The 19,907-nt window shown below is 42.4% G+C and overlaps 1 protein-coding gene and 1 pseudogene across 1 annotated transcript in view; one reads left to right on the top strand and one right to left on the bottom strand.

Moving 5' to 3' along the window:
- Kif13b (kinesin family member 13B) overlaps positions 1 to 19,907 on the top strand; it is a 197,872-nt gene that overhangs the window by 78,983 nt on the left and 98,982 nt on the right. The window contains 5 exon segments of the mRNA XM_004630706.2: positions 4,743 to 4,830; positions 6,918 to 7,052; positions 9,385 to 9,497; positions 10,595 to 10,706; positions 18,783 to 19,107. Of these exon segments, the coding sequence (XP_004630763.2) occupies positions 4,743 to 4,830; positions 6,918 to 7,052; positions 9,385 to 9,497; positions 10,595 to 10,706; positions 18,783 to 19,107 (773 nt within the window).
- Positions 16,111 to 16,568, bottom strand: LOC105742096 (annotated as a pseudogene).

Raw genomic sequence — 19,907 nt, 5'->3', positions numbered from 1 at the left:
GCTCACAGCCCCCAGCCCCCAGCTCCCTCTTTGGGGGTTAGTTTTTTTTTTTTTTTTTCCAGAAGAACAAGAGAGTGGGTTTTCATTTTTAAAATGTTTGGAAATGTATAAAACTTTGATACAGTTTCAGGGTGCTCCAGTCACTTCACTTCATGTAAACTACTGGCAATTTCTAGAGCATTTTGCAAGACTATAGTATGATTGATCAAATTTTGTAATTAAACCTGATGAAGGAAATAGACACATGTGAAATAGACTTGCCATTCATGGTGATCCCTACCCTAAGATATTCACAAGAGGACAGAGAAATGGTTTTATTAATTCTCATCCTTCCTCCTCCCCACTTTTCTTCCCCTACCTTCTCCCCCCACTTCCCCCCACCTTCTCCCTCTTTCTCTCCCTTCCTCCTCCCCCTCCTCCTTCCTCTATCTCTTCTCCTCTCCTTCTCCTCCCCTCCCCCTCCCCTTTCCCCTTCCCCTGATCTCAGTGGTGTCCTTTGCCTGCTTTAGCCCTGCCTTGGTGATGTTTTCACGGTCTTTTTCCGGGGGTGGGGCTGGCATGGCTTGTGGTGCCAGGGATTGAACCTTGGTCCCTGCATTTGCCTAAGCAGGCACTGTGGACCACTGAGCTATCTTGCGTGTCCTTCACTATCATTGTTAATTCACATCTCACCCTGCTTCTTGTTCCATCTTCAGTAAAGGTTCCAGAGTTTGTAGATTTGATCTTGGGTGGAATTTTGAACTGAACCAGAGGAATCCAGATGGTGGTATTTTGGGAGCACTAGGGTCCTTTTTCTTCTTGCATCCCTTAACTGGTCCATAACCCTTTGTTTCTAAATGATAGTATACCTTCTCTGCTTTGTCATTTAATCACATTTACATTTCTCTTTCCCAGACATTGCCTTCCATTTCTCAGAGCCCTTCTTGGAAAATTCTGCAAAGCTGATGGGGACCTTTTTTTTTTTTTTTTTTTATGTTTTCTGCACAAAGAAGGCATAAGCAGATATCTTACCCTTGGTTTCTTGAGGGTCACCTTCGCCATCCTATGTTGTGTGCTATCTGGGTATTGCAAAGTAGGGCCTAGGCTCATGTTGACCACTTCCACCGAGCTGCTTCAGGCTACAGCTTCCTGGCTTCCTGGTGTGACCATAGCCAGGAGGTCAGAGAGCCAGCTGGACTGAGGCTTATGGGTAGCACAAAGGGCAGAAGACATGAAGGGCAGAAGTCCTTCAGTCATTGCGTGGGTGTGGCCTTGAATCTTAGTGATACTTAGTCAAGATGAAACAAGTTCAACTCTCCACCACCCTCTGCTTTCTTTGACAAAGATAATGATCTTTAGGACTTCCTGGGAGATAGAGTTGGCACTTTGTGTTTCTGTATAAACCTTACCTGCCACATTGTGCAGGTTAGAGGAAGAACTCACAGTGTAGACAGAGCAAGATACAGCACAGTGCAGCCTGTTTTGCTTTTTCCCAGAGCAAAGGGATGATTCCACACACATACCTGCTGGATTTTTCCACCGAGTTTGTCCATTTAATAGTTAGGTGACAGCTATTCACATAAGTGTTGAGATTGCCGATTTGAGGATATCTAGCTATTTGATGCAGTTGAGGATGTGGCCAGAGGTGGGAGGTCCTGGCCCAGGTATGCATGTCCCCCCACCTCCCATTGTGTTGCTATGCATGCTGTCCTTTGCGTTGACTACTTTTCCTGCTCCTTCACCCTTTGAGATTGTTACTCCCTCTGAGATGGACTTAGACCTACTCTTTCCAGAAATTGCCAGCAGTATGTCTTCATGCAAACCCTAGTTCTTGGGTTTGCATTCCACAGTGCTGTATAGAATAGCTTGAACTTCACTCACCAGCTTGTTCATAGTCATTAGTGACTTCTTATGCTTCCTGAGTGTAACTTAGGTCTTAGCAGCATGGACTTTGGTTCACATAGCTCTAGTTTTCTCCTTGTTACCCATGGAGCAGGTGCCATTTACTTTTGTGGCTTGGCTTTTATGGGAAATGATGCTATTACCCAGTATCCCAGAGGAGAGTGCTGATAGATTGGATGTCACATTTGAGGTCTCAGGCTGCCGCCTAGCACATAGTGGGCTCTCTATGCAGTGACTGCTGTTAGTTATGTCTGCCCTGAGAGTTTCTTTGGGAAGGGCTGGGCTGGGCGGGGCTAGGATTTCCTTTCTTCTTTTCTTTTTCTTTCTTTTTTAGTGTTTCTTTTTAAATTTAATTTTTTTTTTTTTTAATGTATTTGGTACAGGTCTCACTGAACAGTTCGGACTTGTAATGATCCTCCTGTTTTCCGCCTCCCCAGCACTGGGATTATAGGCATGTGCCTCCATGCCCAGACTCTAGACCTTGGATTTATTTATTTTTTGTGGAACTGGGGATTGAACTCAGACCTTGCGCTTGCCAGGGAAGCTCTTATTCTACTGAGCCATCTCCCTGGCCCCACACCCAGTCTCTAGTTAGTGTTTCTGAAGTCAATATAAATGAATTAAAAAATTAAAGCTTTAAAGATATTCTCATTTGAACCAAACAAGAAGCTCACTTCTTTTTTTAAGTACTTGTTTTACTAATTAAGCCTCTACTATGTATAGTAATGTAATTATGTTTCTTTGCTCAGGACAAAATATAATATACATTATCTTTAAGAAAAAAGAGAAAAAGTCAAAGGAAAAAAAATATTAATAGAATATATTCTGCCATGAGAATTTAAAGTTAAATCAATTTTTGTTCTATATCTACTTCCTCTACAGTCATATTTGACTTTATCTAGGCTAGTGATTAGATACTTGACCACCTGATTTTAAACTAGTTGCTAATAAGTTACATTATTAATCTCAGGACCATAGAAAATTCCAAATCCTTACAAAATGTTAAGTTATAGTTATCTTACTAGAGAGTAATAACATTTTAGATTTCAGCTATTTTCTCATTCCTTAACTGTGTTGCCTACATGAAGGGTTAGTCTATAGTTATTCCTTGTGTCATGTCAACTCCCCTACTTGCTTTCTTTATCATGGGTAACAGTTTCTGTGCTGGTTGTTCATGGTATATATTCTTCAAATCTTTTCTTTCTCCTCCTGTCTTACTTTGTTACTGGCACTCTACTTCCAAGTCATGTACGCAGCACATTGAGTCCTCTGTAGCACCTTTACTTATTTTTACTCTTTTGAGCCAAGTTTATTCCCCAATTGACTCTGATGTACCAGGAACTGTGCTGGGAGTTGCAGACCCCCAAGCTAGTAAGACATTATTCTTGTTCTTCTGGAGCCCAGCATCCACTAACAAATGGATATACATAAACTAATACTGTAAGGATTAGGAGAATTTGAGAGAGAAAGGGCAGATTATATTCATGAGAATATATATCAAGTCCGTGAAAGTGGACCTGTTTTCTCAGACATCAAAGAATTGCCACAAAACTTTAAGCATTCTGATTCTTTACTTACTTTTAAGAGGCAGTATTTTGTAGTCAGAACGAATACATATTATAGTTTGGATAACTAAAATAACAAAGTAGGGGGTTGGGGAGATAGCTCAGTAGAATAAGTGCTTCCCTGGCAAGCGCAAGGGCCTGAGTTCAATCCCCAGTTCCACCAAAAAAAAAAAAAAAAAAAAAAAAATCAAATTATATGGGCTGGTGAGATGGCTCAGTCGTCTAAAGCACCTACTTAGAACAAGCTTAGCAAAGCACAGGGACCATGGTTCGATCCCCCAGCACCACATGCCAGCCAGCCCCACCCCCTGGTGGGCTGAGCTGCCCCCCCCACAAATAAATAAAATTAAAAAAATAAATAAATAAAATAAAATAACAAAGTAGGAATCACCTGAAATCTCACTGTCCCCAGTTATTCCTTTTGAAAAATTTTATTTTTAATTGAAAAAAGTTGCATCTGTCTGTAAAGCACAGTGTGATGTTCTGATACCTATGCTGTTGTGGAGTGGCTGAACTAGTGAACACATCCATCACTCGCACACTTACCCAGTTGTCCCCTTTACACTGTACCCTTCAGCAGACATCTCAACAAATGCTTAATAGCTTTTGGCTTATAGCATATAATGTACTATATAATCTCGGTTTTTGGCAAATGCTCTTCACTGGGTTTCTCAGTTCATTTTTTCTAAGAGGCTGGCTCATATTTAAAAATATAAAATTACATTTAATTTTCATTTTTATTGTATCCTTTCTCATACATTTATTGAAGTGGTCATACTTTGTCCCCTGGTAGTCCACCAGTGATGAAGTCTGTGGCTTTCCTGTGCAGCATTCAGGCAGCCTCACAAGCGTGGGATAAGCCCAGTGTTGTGTTTTTAAACCATTATTAGATTCATTTTGCTGTCTTTGTTTCTTTGTCTTTATTTGTGATTAAGCTGGATCTGTAATTTTCCTTTCCTGCGCAGTTAACGTTTATTGAATTTCCATCTTTGTGCCACATTCTGTGATATGACAAGTAGATTGTTTGTATTTATTTGACTCTGCATTCTTTATCGTAGTAAATAGACATCCCACAGTTTACCCTTTTGAGTGATGTGATATTTAGCACATTATGGAGTTTTTGTTTCCAGTGAAGTTTTGAAAGTTTGGTTTAAATTCTTCAGGGATCAAGTCAGTTGGTTTTATTTACTTAGGATCTTTCTTGAATTAAATATATATATATATTTCCATGAAACAAGGTTGAACCTTTAAAAAACGATCATTCTTAACAAATGTTTTCTTCGTTTTCCTGAACAGAAGCCGCCAAACATTGAAAGTCAGGGAGCACAGTGTACTGGGACCCTATGTGGATGGACTTTCTAAACTGGCTGTCACAAGCTACAAGGTAACAGTGTCCTTTCTGTGAACTAACTTTTGTGCAGTTTTCAGTTTGATTTAAAAAAAAAATTAAATTGATAATAACATCACTTAGTAAATCATTGTTTACAAAGGAATCTTTAGAATGAGATAGTAGAGTAGGAAACTGGAGAGTTTGGGACTATGTGCGATGAAGCTTGGACATTAAGCTTGCCAGACTTCATGGCTCCAAAATGGATGGGATGGACTAGAGACTGTAAACTTACCTCTTGCCGCCTTTCTGCTCTGGCTCTTTCTCAACATTTTTCTTTTTCTCAGTTAAATTTTTTTGAGGTCTTTTGTTTATCTTGCTAAATTTTCTTTAAACACTTTTTTTCTTTGTACTTAGAATCTTGTGATCTTCAGAGTTGTTCATGTATGTAAGTCATTTTAGGATTATGGTCTGCTGCATATAACATAAAAATATAATAGGATTGAGGTTTGTGAATTGAATTACTACCCGTTTTGTTCATTGTGTATTTTCAGTATCTAGAAGTACCTGGAATATGGTACATGCTCTTCATACACATTTGAGTAAATGAATGAGAATGGTGAAATAAACAAGGCTTTTCATGTAAGATGTCTGGAGGAAGCTGCTCTAGGACGGCTCTAAAATGTCATTCCTTTCCCACTCCAAATAGAGAGAGGTGGTAATGACAGTGTTCTCATACTTCAAGATGGCTGCCTCTTACAGTCAAACTGTGATCACAAGCCTATTCCCTTTCAGGAAAGTGGACCTGGTGATCTGTGTTGTACTGTGTGCTAACATTTAGTCGCGCGGCCTGGCCTGTGTTGCAAGGGCGTCTTAGCCCTTAGCTCTCCCACAGGGTGCATAGTCAGCATTCCATTATGGGGTAGAAAAGACTGGATCATGGTAGGCTTCTGCACATCCATTTCATACATGGGCCTTGCACGTGCTAAGCAAGCACTATATCATTGAGCTACACTCATGGCCCAGGTAGAGGATTTTAAAGCTTTCTATTATGAGTAATGAAACTAAAATTCACATTGATTAAGTAACTAGTTTTAGGACTTATAACATTTTTGAAATGAAAATTCTGTGACCTGTTATGTAATGTTGTCTCTTTTTTTAGCAGTAATTGCAACCAAGTAGCAAATTTGTACAGAAAATTAGTCTCTTGATGTTTTCATTTGTAGGTACAGATCTACTGTGATGATATATGGTAATATGTTTGCATGAGAGGTTACAAGTCATTTCTATTTTTTTTTTATTTTTATAATCTGATTTTTAAAATTTTTTTGTATTTTAGGGAAGGGTCTACAGGGTGTTTAGGATCTCACTATTAGATGGGACTTGTAGTGATCCGCCTGTTTACAGCCTCCCAAGAGCTGGAATTATAGGTGTGCGCCACCATGCCCAGTCTTAATTGCTGTCTCAACGTACCCCAGGGGCGGGGCTGGCACAGCAGAGCCAAGGATTGAACCCCCGGCCCCTGTGCCTGCTTGCAGGCACTTTAATCCGCTGAGTTATTTGGCCAGCCCCATTTGATTTATTTTTTTATTTTTAAATTTTTTTGGTGCCAGGGATTGAACTCAGGACCTTGTGCTTGCCAGGCAAACAGTTATTGCCTGAGCTATCTCCCCAGCCCTTGATTTACTTTTAACAATATACTTGTAGTGTTTTTGTAATTAAAGAGACTAAGTTTTTTCAATTTTTTTTTTTGGTACCGGGAATCGAACTCAGGACTTGGTGCTTGCCAGGCAGGCACTTGTGCTGCTGAGCTATATCCCTGGACCTTCAAATTTCTGAAGTAGATGAGTATTGGGATAGAATATTTGTCTGTCTTGTGTGATTCAGTAATGTAGCTTCTAAACTTTCCTGCCTGAGTCAAGGCTGCCACTTTCTTCTGCAGCTACAGAAAATAATACTTGAGTTTAATTTTAGAGACAGTGTCAGCTCTTTTGTTCTGTGGGGCTTAATGTTCACTTAAAAATAAGATGCAAACGGCAAATGTTGTTGACTAGTAAAATTTGTATGCATTTCACAGCACAGCTGAGTTTTCATGTTTGTTACACAGATAATGAGGTACATGTCTATGACTTGTTTTCACTTAGGATATTGAGTCTTTGATGTCTGAGGGTAACAAATCTCGGACAGTTGCTGCAACCAACATGAATGAGGAGAGCAGCCGATCCCATGCAGTCTTCAAAATTACCCTCACACATACACTGTATGATGTGAAGTCTGGGGTAGGTATTCACGTGCATTACCTTTTAGCTTCTGAAGTGATCGTGGTTTATGTTATTCTCATTTGATGAATTCAGATAGTAGCCAGACTCATGTCAATTAAGACTAGACAAGCAGTAGCAGCCATGTTAGTGATCTAGGGATTTAGGGCTTTAACATAGAATCCTAGGTGACTGGGGAGTTGTCAGAATAGCTGAGAAGGAGTGGGTGCTTGACAGAGTTTCTAGGAATGCTTCCCAGAACCACACAGATCTGCTTCCTGAGAATGGTGCCATCTTTGAGGACCTCCTAGAGCTTTGGGTTCGAGGTGTACCCTATAGCTGTGATGATCAAGAAGCAGAAATAAAGAAGTTGCCCCTGTCAAGAAGGCTGAGTCTTAGCACCCTAGAGGCTGGAGCATGTGCTGGGAAACTAGTGCGAGACCTCAGCTTGCCATGATCCTGCCTGCCAGCGCAGAGAACCAAAAAGGGCCACTGCATCTGTTGTCCAGGCCTTCGGCAAGAGGCTCTGATGGACGGAACTTGTGCCCTTCCCAGCCCCTGCCTGCATGGGAGATGCTGTAGGGACATGAGCTTTGTTGTTTTTGGGGTGGGGTGGGGGGGTGGGGGGGGGGACATGAGCTTTGGCTCTCACCCTCTGCAACTAGAGGACAGAGGAACTGAAGCCATGCAGCTCACGAGCTGTAGTCCCAGCTCAGCAGCCTGGGGCTTTGCCTCTGCTACTGGCCAAGGGCATCATAATGCAGCGGCCGATTTAGTGGAGGTTCTTCTGCTAAACAGCTATTATTGGAAAGAATAACTCACCCTGGGGAAATTGTGTGATTCAAAAATTTATAAAGTTCCTGGATTTGGTAGAATAATTTTCTGAGTATTTGATTTGGAACCTGGTGAAGAATAAACTGAAACTGAGTCAGAGACATTAACGCTTTGCCTCATTGAGGACTTCTTTGTTGACCCATATGTTTCTGCTTTCTGTCTCTTAATGGGAAGTTTCACGTATTTTGTTATGATGCCCACCCCTTGGTGTGTCAGTTTCAAATATCAGAAGCTGAAATAATCACCCTGGCATAGTGCTATATTTTGGCAGGATTTCCATTTGCTTGAAAGCATGTTTTTCTCTTTTTTTTAACCATCACAGCAAGATTAGTATAACAACAAAAAGTTCTTTGTTTTCTATTTTCTTTTCAGCATAAGACAAAAAACATACTGAAGACACTTTATTTTTAGTGAAAATTACTTTTTATTTGGGAAGTAATTTTATTTGCTGAATATTGTTTTGTAAGCAACATGTTAATTTTATGGAAATAAATGTACATGTATGTTTGAAGGGAAAGTTTAGAAATGACCCAATGTATAGACTTTGTCACTGGCTTTCTTTGTTTTGCTGCTGAAATATATATAGAATATCCATTTCATGTACATACTGTGATAAACATTGTATTGTGTATATATTTAAAGTGTCTTAATTAAAATTAGCATAAATCTAGAAGCTGAAAGTATGAAATAAAAGGGAGTTACTATACTGTGTATGAATCAAATGATATACGTTAGAAAGTGTTTTGAGTTTTTGAGGGTTTCTTTTATTGTATAAAAGTCAGATTACTATTTTTGCATCAGTAAGAATATTAGTATTTTGCCTTAGGATTACTGGTAAACTGGGTGTGGTAGTACACACCTCTAATCCCAGGACTCAGGAGATTGAAGGATTGCTGCAAGTTTAAAGCCAGTCTGGGCTACATAGTAAGTTCAAGGCTGGTGGAAAGTACATAGTGAGACCCTGTCTCAAAGGGGAAGGGGATGATGACGATGATCACTGGTAAATATAAAAATTGACGCATAGTTTCAAATCATATTAAAATACACGAAGTACTTTTGTTGACCTTTTTTTCTTTGCAGTACTAGATACTGAACTCAGGGAAATACTGAACTACATTCCCACCCCTTTTTATTATTTTATTTTGAGGCAAGGTCTCCCTGAGTTACTGAAATAGGCCTGAAACATGTGATCCTCCTGCCTCAGCTTCCCAAGTAGCTACATTTGTAGATGTGTGCCATCAGGCCTGGCTCTTCTCTGAAAACTTGTATTTGCTTCCTTCCAAATGTCTTCATTTTGAAGGACTATTTTTCTGAGATAACTGTCACTCTGTCTAGATTAGTAGAGATCTGCTGTATCATTGCTAGATAATACAATTTTCTTACAGTGTTCTATAGCAGCACATAATTTTGTAATAACAGCAAATTAATAAAGGATTTATATAATGAATCCATTTATTTGGGACAGCCTACCCTCTGCATTGTCTGGGTGCTTACTGGTGTATATCCATTTGCTTCACAGACATCTGGGGAGAAAGTGGGCAAACTGAGCTTGGTTGATTTAGCTGGCAGTGAACGAGCAACAAAAACGGGAGCTGCTGGCGACAGGCTAAAGGAGGGCAGCAACATTAACAAGTAAGTTTCCTGAAACTTAGTCTTCTGCTTTGCGGAGCTAACAGGGAGCCAAATAGGGGAACATCTGTGGTTATCTGGGCTGGTTAAGGCTGCTCTGTAGTTTGGATTTGCTTTGTGTTTTCCATGGTCCCAGACTCTCGTTATACCCTGTGGAGCCGTTTGATGGGGCTTAGGAATACAGACTCCGTGGAGTCAGGCTTCCTCAGCAGTGGCCCTGTTGACTTTGGGTCTGGTCATTCTTCCTCCTGGGGTGGGAGTGGGGGGCCCAGAGCATTGTAGGGTGTTAGCAGCATCTCTGACGTCCGCCCACTAGATGGTACTAGTGCTATCCCACCCCAGCTGTGACCGCACAGATTCTTGGTGGCTTGCAGCTCCCTGTGAGGGCCACTACCCTCCAGCTAAGAACCACTGTTCCAAGGTACAGGAAAGGATGACAGTCAGTCTCAGGGGCCAGCTGGTGATTGTGACCCAAGTTACAGTCTTAAACAGACACTGTGTACTAGCAACATTGGGCTGGCCCACTCACTGCTATTGTTGTGTTTGTCCAAGTCCAAGAAGCTGACTTGGAATAATGAAGTAATATTTTGTTCACCAAGTCCTTCATGAGGTTATATTTTTCTCTCAAGCTAGACTGGTAGCTTCCTGTGGGCTGGAGATTATCTGTCTTCACAGTCCCATGAGGACGTGGACTGAGTCATTAGTGGGCAACTAGAGATTACAGGACACCTCATCCAGGTGCCATGCTGTTGTTATTGAATCATACAGATGTAAATTTTGCTTGTCTTAGGTTTTAATTATTATCTTGGGGCTTCTTTCTTGAAAATACAGTGTTTATTTTAGTACATGGACTTAAGTTTTATAGCTTCCATTTTTATCTACAAATATGAAAAAAACTGGGCTAAGTATCCTCATTGCTTGACCTAGTTAGTATTAGATGGACAGCAGGTCTTTATAGACTTTGTTTTTTCAGACTGAGCAGCAAATTGCTGACCACAGTGCTGTTCTTGTGGATGGCCAAGGGTGTTCCATTTTGTGCTAAAATATGACATTTGCTATTCTCCAGGTTTTGTAATATTATGGTTTGTTGTACCATGCAGGTCCCTCACGACCCTCGGTCTGGTTATCTCAGCCTTAGCAGATCAGGGTGCTGGCAAAAACAAAAATAAATTTGTTCCATACCGTGACTCAGTTCTCACATGGCTGCTCAAAGTAAGTTTTTTTCCTTTTTCTGACATACCTTTGGTGGTTGGCACAAGAATAAAAAGTAAATTATTAATCTTTTCTGGTTACAACTTCCTCCAGTGTTCCTGTTTGTGATTATTAGACTGTTAAGATGATCACAATTTTCAAGGTCTGAGCGGGTATGGGTTTCTTCCTGGTATTACGTGCACGTCCCCCCAGAGCCTGTGTGCCAGGGTCTGCTGGGCACACTTGAGTCACACAGTTGCTCCTGGAGATTTGTGGGAAGGAGGAGGAACAAGCGCTAATGTGATAGCTGAGCAAAGTCATAGAAGAGGAGCGTGCTCGGCCTGATGCTCTCCACTGGGCTGCTCGCTCTTCTCACAGGTCCTTTCTTTGATAGTTTGGTCCTTGTCTTCTGTTTAACTTGATTCATGATCATTTGATTGGTTTTCACTTTCTTAGAGGTGTTGTTGAAGGGTATGAAGTAAGCACACATTCACTGATGAGTTCATTAATGTGTGTGGGTGAGGTGGAAATGAAGCGTGTCTGAGGAGAGTGGAAGGAGAGGTAGCCACTCCTGGGTCTCCATGGCTCAATTTCCAGGAAGGGAGATGAGCTGTGCCCACCGAACAGGCTGGTGACAGAGAGGGCAGTTCCGTGGAATTGGAGCTCTGTGACAGAAGTGCAACTATTTCTAGGCTTTCCCCAGCTTTTCTTAGTCTTCAGAGAAGTGGTGCAGTGAAGGGGACATCATCTGGGTAAAGGGATAGAGCTTTGAGTGACAATTTGTATAACTGCATCACTGAACAGAATCTTCTACCCACTTGCCTAATAATGGTTTCTGCTTTTAAAAAATGGAGAAATAATTTTGTGTGTCCTGTTTGCTTTTGTGGTGGCTCCTTTTCTCATTGGTAAAAATTTACTGAACCCCTGTTGCTTACTGTGTGAAGGGTTGAAACCATGAAATGAATGGAACACAGGCCAAGAACCAAATGAGGGCACAGCTATTGCCGAAGTCTGCGTGTTCAGGAAGCAGCCTTTGTGAGGGGAAGCACATTCTATCTCCTGGTTTATACTGTCCCAGAGACTGTAAATTGTGTCTAGTAGATATCTAGTAAACAGCAGGCAGTACTAGACAACTTCTTAAACCAAAACCTTGCACATCATTTCAGTGCTTTGTCCAGTGAAACCTTTCTGTATGTAAACATCAGTAAGTTCTGTTTAAATGTAATGCTAAAACTCGATAAATTTACCAGAGTAGAAAATAGGGTAGGTTATTTCCCTTGGCCAGAATATAATAAAATTAGAAATTTATGACAAAAGGAAAAAAAATTTTTGATCATTAAAAACCATGGGAGGGGGCCAGGATGTTGGCTCAGTGGAATAAGCGCTTCCCTGGCAAGTGCAAGGGCCTGAGTTCAATCCCTGGTTCCGCTAAAAAAACAACAACAACAACAACAAAAAAAAAACCAACCATGTGAGTAGATTTTGCAGTCACTTTACTCCCAAGGAATATGTCAGGCATTAACCTCATCATCTCACTTTTTTCCAGAAGAAATCTTGCTATTTATTTCCTCCCCAGATCATCCACAGAAACATTTTCTGATCATACATAACCATTTCTTTGATCTTCTGGTTTGAAAGTGAGAATATGTGTTATTCATGTTCCGTTGCTCCTTCAGTCTATGAGAAACAATAGGGACTGCCTTTTGTTAGTTTAGCTGGCAATCATTAATGGCCTAGGTAGTGAGAGGCCACCCCTGGTGGGCCCTAGAAGAGCCAGTTTGAGCAGAATCAGGTGCCTGCCAAGGGATTCTGTCAGGTGGCAGAAAGTGAATGGTGGTTTCCCATTCTTCAGAAAAGCAAAGGATGCAAAACCCACAGATGGCAGCATCAAGCCTGGAGTCCAGGTGAATTCACTGCTCACCTCTTAGGAGACGTACTTGATTTTACCAGTGTGTGATAGGAGACAGTGAAGAAAAACTGTCCGTAATACTATAAGAACGGAACAAAAAGTCTTTTTAAAAAGCTCAGTTTCTGTGCCCCCCCCAAACTTGTGTATAATTTAGTAGGTTATTGGAATTTCCGTGTGTTAAGTCTCAGGTTAAAAAATAAATCAAGTGTTTGTTTGACTTTTGTTGTTATTTTTTCCTTAAGTTCTTCTGTGACCTTTTTAAGATAATGTTTTACTTTTGCACCAAGATCATAAATAAGAGCACTTTTACAAAAGAATTCCAGAGCTTTCAGGTCCCTGTTGCTTTTTTCTTCTCGAATTCTTGGTCCGCTTTCCCTGATCCTTGTACCACACATATAGGATTGTCCTATTCCCCAGGGTAACTTCCACTCAACTCATGAAATTACAGTTTCTTTTACATTATGTTTTTGTAATAATTGTGTTGTGATCTTGATTGCATCCTTCAAACCTGAGCCTTAGATAGTCAACCCCCATTTTCCCTTCTTATTACCACTACCCTAATGGAGGCCACTTTTATCTTTGCCTAGAGGACAGACATTGCCTTCCTGCTTGCTCGCTCGCTCGCTCGCTCGCTCGCTTTCTTTCTTTCTTTCTTTCTTTCTTTCTTTCTTTCTTTCTTTCATGAGCAGAACATATTTACTGGGGGAAAGAAAGCTCCTGTCTAAGAGAGGGACAGGAGGGGGGCCTGAGTGGGTTGTCTCCCTTCCAGCTTCCTTAGTCAAATCCCTTCTCAGACTTAGGCTACATTTTAAATTAACATTCCTGTCCCCAGGCCCTTAGAATCAAGTCCAAATTCTTCAACCATTTTTGACTTACAAGGCCCTTCATAGCCCTATCCCTCCTTGCTTCTAATTGTTCCTCTTTTGCTTCCTGCTATTATAAATTCTAGCTAAGTGAAGAGTGCTGAGTGACTTCTAGGGCTTCCTCTTCTGGTTGTTGCATTCCCCCCACCCCTCTAAAGTCCCCTTCCATCCCCTCCTTCCCTGCATAGTGCTTGTTCACCTGTAGGTCTCAAAGGCTACCACCCTGGGAGTCTTCCTAGCCCCAGAGCTGGCCTTCTGACCTTTGTTCTGCCCAATCATGCCAATCATTTTGTATTTAGCCCCATTTAGTTCTTTTCATAGAGTACTTACTTATCTTTTCCTGAAGAGTTGAGTCAGGAGCAATTTCAGCCCTTTTCTGAACCAGCTTTATGATTTCAATGAGTCTTACCAGTCTTCCTGGGTCTCAATTTCTCATCTGTGAAATGAAGTAATTTGATTTGATGACTTCAGAGTTCATTCAGCCTTGAAAAATTCTGACTCCCCAAATTAAATTTCTTTCTAGTGTCCATTTAATTTGCAGTTGATACATTGAAACAAAGCTCATCTGATTTGCCTAATTAGACAATTAAAGAGTAAACAAGAAGCTTTATCCTTTCTCCTTGAATGGGTGCCAGTTCTTTTGTTACTATTTCCTTTTTGCTAATGGCACAAGACCATTTTCTAATATAAGCTTACTGTTGCCCCATGAACAAGGGCTTTTCTCATATAGAGCCTTGCTGTTTGCCAGGTTTCCTTTTCTCAGCATTAACTACAGCACCATACACACTGTTTTCCTTTGGTAGTTGCTGTTAGAAATCTCCTTTCCTGTTCTTTTTTTGCTACTCATGTTGGTTGGCAGTTTGCAGTAAGCATTGGTGCTCCTGGGGAATGGAATTACAGTACGAGATTTAGTTCCTGTGATCTTTTCCCATCACGTCTGAATCTGATTAATATGTATAGGACTCTGGATGACATTTTTCTAGAAGTTGCCAAATCTGGGGCATCAGGATTATGAGATCAGTGTCTGTCTAGAAGTAATGGAATGAAATGAGCAGTAATTGCTTTTACTTTCTGAAGTCCAGATTAGTTATATTTCCTGCCTTTTCATTACCTCGAAGTATAATTTCTACAATATGATTGTTTTCTTTGGAAACCAAAATTTCAGTAATGGTTGAGTAAGCAGACGTTGTCTGTAGTTATGTAGAACTGTTAGTAATATCTAGTGTTTCCAACACTAGGACAAATTAATTAGGAATGGTATGGGGTCATCTGACTTAATCCTCATGTCTGAACTTCCTGTGACTACCTGTGTATTGTGGGTAGTTGAGGTTGTAGACGAGAGGAAAGGTAATGGATTTAAAAGCAGAATACAGATCGGAAGTAGTTTATTATTGAGTTTACCAGTTCTGAATTTTTTACCAGTTCGAACTTGGGACCTTTCATTTGCCAAGCAGGTGCTATCCTACTACGCTGTATCCCTGGCGTAGTTCTCAATTTTTAGGCAAGGTATTTACCTCTTTTGTCAGAACAATCCTGTTTTTCCATTGACAAAAGTGGAATACTAATAATTAATTTCATCAAAGCCTTAAAAGTATGCACAAGATTATATAAATCAGATTGCTAGAGCAGATTTTATATAAATTGAAATTGTAATGACTTTATATCTTTAAAACTAAGAATTTTCTCTAGGTTAATGCTACCCAGACATAGTAAGGTTTTCGCTAATCTAGTGACTTAATTGCTATTGGCCTCAGGCTTTTTTTTTTTTTTTCCAGAAAAGAATATTTTTTTATTCAAGTAACTGCAAATAGGAAACCAGAGGGGGAGCTCCAGGCTGGGACAAATAATGGCCACCCTCCCCAACAGAACAAGGGGAGCTAGTGGCCCCTACACCCTTCCATAGTCGACATGGCCCCTCCTTACTGTGCAGCAGCATCCAGGGAGCAGCACCCCACCTTCCTTGGGATGAGGTGCTCTGCAGCCAGCCTGGGCACCCCCACCCCAACTTGGGGAGGAAACAGGGCAGAACAGGAGGCAATGAGGATGAACATCTGGTGCTGATGGCAGCAGCAATGACAAATGTCTAAGAGTGAAACATTGAACAAAAAGCCAATACAACTGTCCAGAGGTAGTTGGGAGGAAAAGATGGAACCAGAACCTTGGGGGAGGGGAGCTGAGGGGTGGGGAACATGGGGCAGGCTTGGTGTTGGCGCCCTCCCAGGGTCAGCAGCTGCAGTGAAAGCTGGAGGGTGTGTGCAAGCCTAGCCTTAGGCAGCTGCCAGAAGGGCCCTGGGCCTCACCTGAGCAGGTGAGGGCCAGCTGCTCTCGAGGGTGTGGCACGAAGAGCAGGACCTCTGGCTCTTGCACCTTCCTGTACCCCAGGAGGTGTCCAACTTGGGGACTGACTAGGAAGGCTGGGAAGGAACAGGAGGGTGAGCCCTACTGGGTAAGACTGGCTAGGGCATTTAGGGGGCTACCAGCACAGTGGGGTGGGGCGTTGCAAGCGTGTGATGGGGTAAGGACCCCTTAAGGGCAGGGGAGCCCTCCCAGGCCCCTAGAGGGGAAATCAGAGGGAACAGGGAGGAATGGAAGGTTCCAGAGCAGTGACCACGAGGCAGCGGGCGCAGGGGTATGGGGAGCGGCTAAGCAGATATTAGCCTTGTCCAGGACGGCAAGTGTGTGCCAGCAGGGACTGCTCTGACCTCAGAGTCGCAGCACTGGTGTGCTGTAGTGTGGGGCGGGGCAGGGTGACAGGCCTGGGGCGGGGCCAAGCTGTCCTCCCAGGAGGAAGTCTCTCCTCCTGGGGGGGGGGGCGCTCGGGTCTCCGCTCCTCCTCTGAGGACTCCTCAAGATTCCCTCCTCTTCCTCCTTCTCCAGTTTTTTAGGTCTGCCCCGTGATTTCCTTCCTGGAGCCATGGTAGTTTTCCAGATCTTGGTAGCTCCCTTGTTTTTGCTCCCCTTTGGTCGGCCTCAAAGTCTCTTAGGGGTTGGCACTTCACTGGGCTCCTTTGGAGGTTGCTTGCGTGGCCTGCCCCGGCCTCGCTTCTCAGTGCTCTCCTTTTCCTGCTTGGAAGCCAGGGGCTGACTGGACTTGGAGCTTGACTTGCTCATCTTCCTTCTCTCTGGGCAGGTGGAACGCTGCTGGGATGGCCTTCTTGGAGAAGCGCCAGTGCCAGAAATAACCCCGGCTCGGAGTCCCAGTTAGGCATTTTTTTCTTAATTTTAAAAAATCTGACTCTGATGGCAGGACTTGAATCACTGATGTAGCCCAGACTGACCTCCAAGTTGTGGTAGTTCTCCAGCCACAGCCTCCAGAGTGTGGATAAGTGTGTGCCGTTGTGCCTGACTTTTTTCCTCTAACTTGAACATCTGCTATTCAGTGACATTCTGACACTTAAAGCCATCCATTTGCCCATTCTGTTTCCTTCTCCTCCTTGTCTCTGTCTTTATCTAATTCTTGTTAATGTGGGGCAATATATTAGTGTGTAAATAGTTCTCTATTGCTTTGTAACACATTGCTAGAGAACTTAATAGCAGGGAATAATAGTCGTGTGTCTTCTGGTAGTTCCCGGGTCAGCTGAACAAAGTGGTCTGGCTGGGTCTCTTGGGGCTGCAGGCCAGGGTCGGCAGGAGCTGTGGGCATCTCGGGCCTGGACCTGGAAGGAGATGTCTGCTTGCTTACACAGTTGTGAGCAGGCTTCTAAACCCACTCATGTGGGTGTCCTCATAGGACTACCTCATGACAGCTGTTCTCCAGAGCAGAGACAATGCCCAAGACAGAAATCGCCATCTCATTTTAATGACACCTCAGAAGGGACATGCCATCACCTGCATTGTAGTCTTCTCATTAGAGGTTGTTCAGCAAGGGCTAGCCACACTCATGGCAAGGGAACAATACCAGGAGACAAATGCCAAGTGGCAGGGATGGCTGGGTGCTGTCTTACAGGCTGCCTGCCACAGACCGGTCATAGTCTGTTGTATGGTGAGGTAGAGTGCAGTGGACTTGATGTGCCAAGTCCAGTTTTGAATTTCTGAGTTGTGTCTTTGTCCCCTCCTTTGAGCCTTGCCGCTCTCTCTGTCTTCCTTTCTCCCTTTGTTCTATCCTTGACTGAATCTAGAGCCTTGTTGGTGCTGAGCAAGAACTCTTCCAGTGAGCAATACTCTAAGCCTCCCATTTCAGTTTGTTTTTTTTTATCCCTTCTGAAGTAAAAGTAGATTTTTTTTTTTTTTGAAGCCAGTTCCAAAGCCTACTTCCCTGTACTTAAACAGCTCTAGGACAGTAAAGATGAGAAATAAGTATTTTGTCTTATTGGCCTTGTCTGAACTGTGAAAGCCATTGTGTAGACCAGGGTTCTCTCCAATCCCCAGGCCATGGACCACTGTTGATATGTGGCCTATTAGGAGCCAGGCCTTAAAGCAGGAGAAGAGCAGCCAGTGCTAGAGAGAGGGATCAAAGCGTCATCTATATTCACCACTGCTTCGCACAACTGGCATTGTGTCTTGGGCTCTGCCTCTGGTCAGATCAGTGGGGCATTGGGCTCTCATAGGAACTTGAACCCTGCTGTGAACCACATACAGGAAGGATCTTGGTTTTACTCCCTGGCCTCAGGCCCTAGAAAAATAGTTTTCCAAGAAACCAGTCTCTGGTACCAAAATTGATAGGGACAACTGGGTAGGTCATGAAGCATGGGTTAGCAGTTTCTGCCAGACTATTAGTAGCCGTATTAGAGGGAAGAAATGCAGTTTCTGTAACATGCCTGTTTTCTCAAGAGACTACTTATACCTGTGTCTTAAAAGCAGGACAGATTCTTAGGAGACAGTACCAGCAGGTGCATAGCAGAAAGATCTTAAGTGGTCACTCTTCGATCAGAGGTCACATAACACTGTACCCATTGAATTTCTCTAAGGGAGATGTAGGCAAAGTTCTTTTCATTCTGAATAGTCTGCTCACTAATGTGTCATGCTGCCTGCCTGCTAATTGAGACAAGTTGATTTATTTTTTAAATTTTTATGTATTTGGTGCATGGTCTTACTATACAGGTTGGACTTGTAGTGATCCTTCTGTTTTAGTCTTCCCTGCTCTGGGTTTACAGGGGTGCACCACCACACCTTGTTTCAGTGCCTGGCTTGGTGCACCCAGGGTGGGGCCAGTGCGGCATGGGGTCGGGGATCAAACTCAGGTCCCTGCACTTGCCAGGCAAATGCTTAGACTGCTGAGCTATCTATTTGACCTTGGCAGTTTTTCTCTTGCTTATTCCCCTTTCTCATGTGGTGACTTCTGACTGTAAACTATTACCCCCACTCACTTTTCTCCCTTCCTGGCAGGACAGTCTGGGGGGCAACAGCAAGACGGCCATGGTGGCTACAGTGAGCCCAGCAGCTGATAACTATGATGAGACCCTCTCCACTCTGCGGTATGCAGATCGAGCCAAGCACATTGTTAACCATGCTGTGGTGAACGAAGATCCCAATGCCCGGATCATCCGGGATCTCCGCGAGGAGGTGGAGAAGCTCCGAGAGCAGCTGACCAAGGCAGAGGTACAAGCGTGCGCAACCTCCTCAAGCTAGGGCTTGAAATGCCTTCTTGGCCTTAAGTGAGAAAGATACTAAGAATCTTTGAATTTCTCCTGGGACAAGAAATTTGAGCTGAGTTTAAAAAGAAGGTTGTCCTATTTGAAATAAAAGGTTGTCCTGTTAGAAATGTTAGGTTTGGAGAGATTGAAAAGATTATAGAAGAGAAGAAAAGGTGTTCAGAAAACGTTTTTTCCATTTCTCTCTGGGCAGCAGATGTGAGAAAAGGCAGAATGGGACAGGGAGAGGAAGAGGTGTGGGGAAGAAAGTGTATGTGATGTAACTTTTGTGCTGAAAATGAGATTGGGCGTGGAGTAACTGAAAAAGGAATCAGTTACTTTTCCTCTTATTTGTTAACTAGTAGAAGTCAGAACAGAGGTCTTCCTCACTTTAACCATATTAAATCCATATTAATAATTTTATATTGTGGGTTAATTTTGTTTATAGAACAATAAACTATATTATGACTGAAATACCCAGTTACTTTACGTAGTAGCACTGTTTCACCTGTCTTCTGTATGTTCTTTTGTGTGGGGATGGTGTTTATGTTCCATTACTGGATTTGAATACCTGCACAATTCTGTCCTCTAACCACGTGCTCTACCAGGGTCAGACAGGATTCCTTCTGTGGTGTTTCTTCTTCCCGGAGCTGGCACCAGAGCCCTCTTTTTTTAACTCAGTTTTTTGATTATAAACCAGTAAAATATATAGTTAAAATAGTTGGTCATGGTTTGCCTGTTGACTTTTGTCTTTTGTTGTTATTGTTTCATTTCACAGTCATTTTACAATTCATTATGGCCCTCTGTCTTTCTGGTATTAATAATACCAGGTTGCAACATGCACACATTTATTCTGTATATGCTTGAATAAATTCTTCTT

This window comes from Octodon degus, unplaced genomic scaffold, assembly GCF_000260255.1.
Source record: "Octodon degus isolate 3935 unplaced genomic scaffold, OctDeg1.0 scaffold00036, whole genome shotgun sequence".
NCBI lineage: Eukaryota > Metazoa > Chordata > Mammalia > Rodentia > Octodontidae > Octodon > Octodon degus.
Note: the sequence above shows the minus strand (reverse complement) of the source record. Positions and strands in the feature narration are given on the sequence as shown.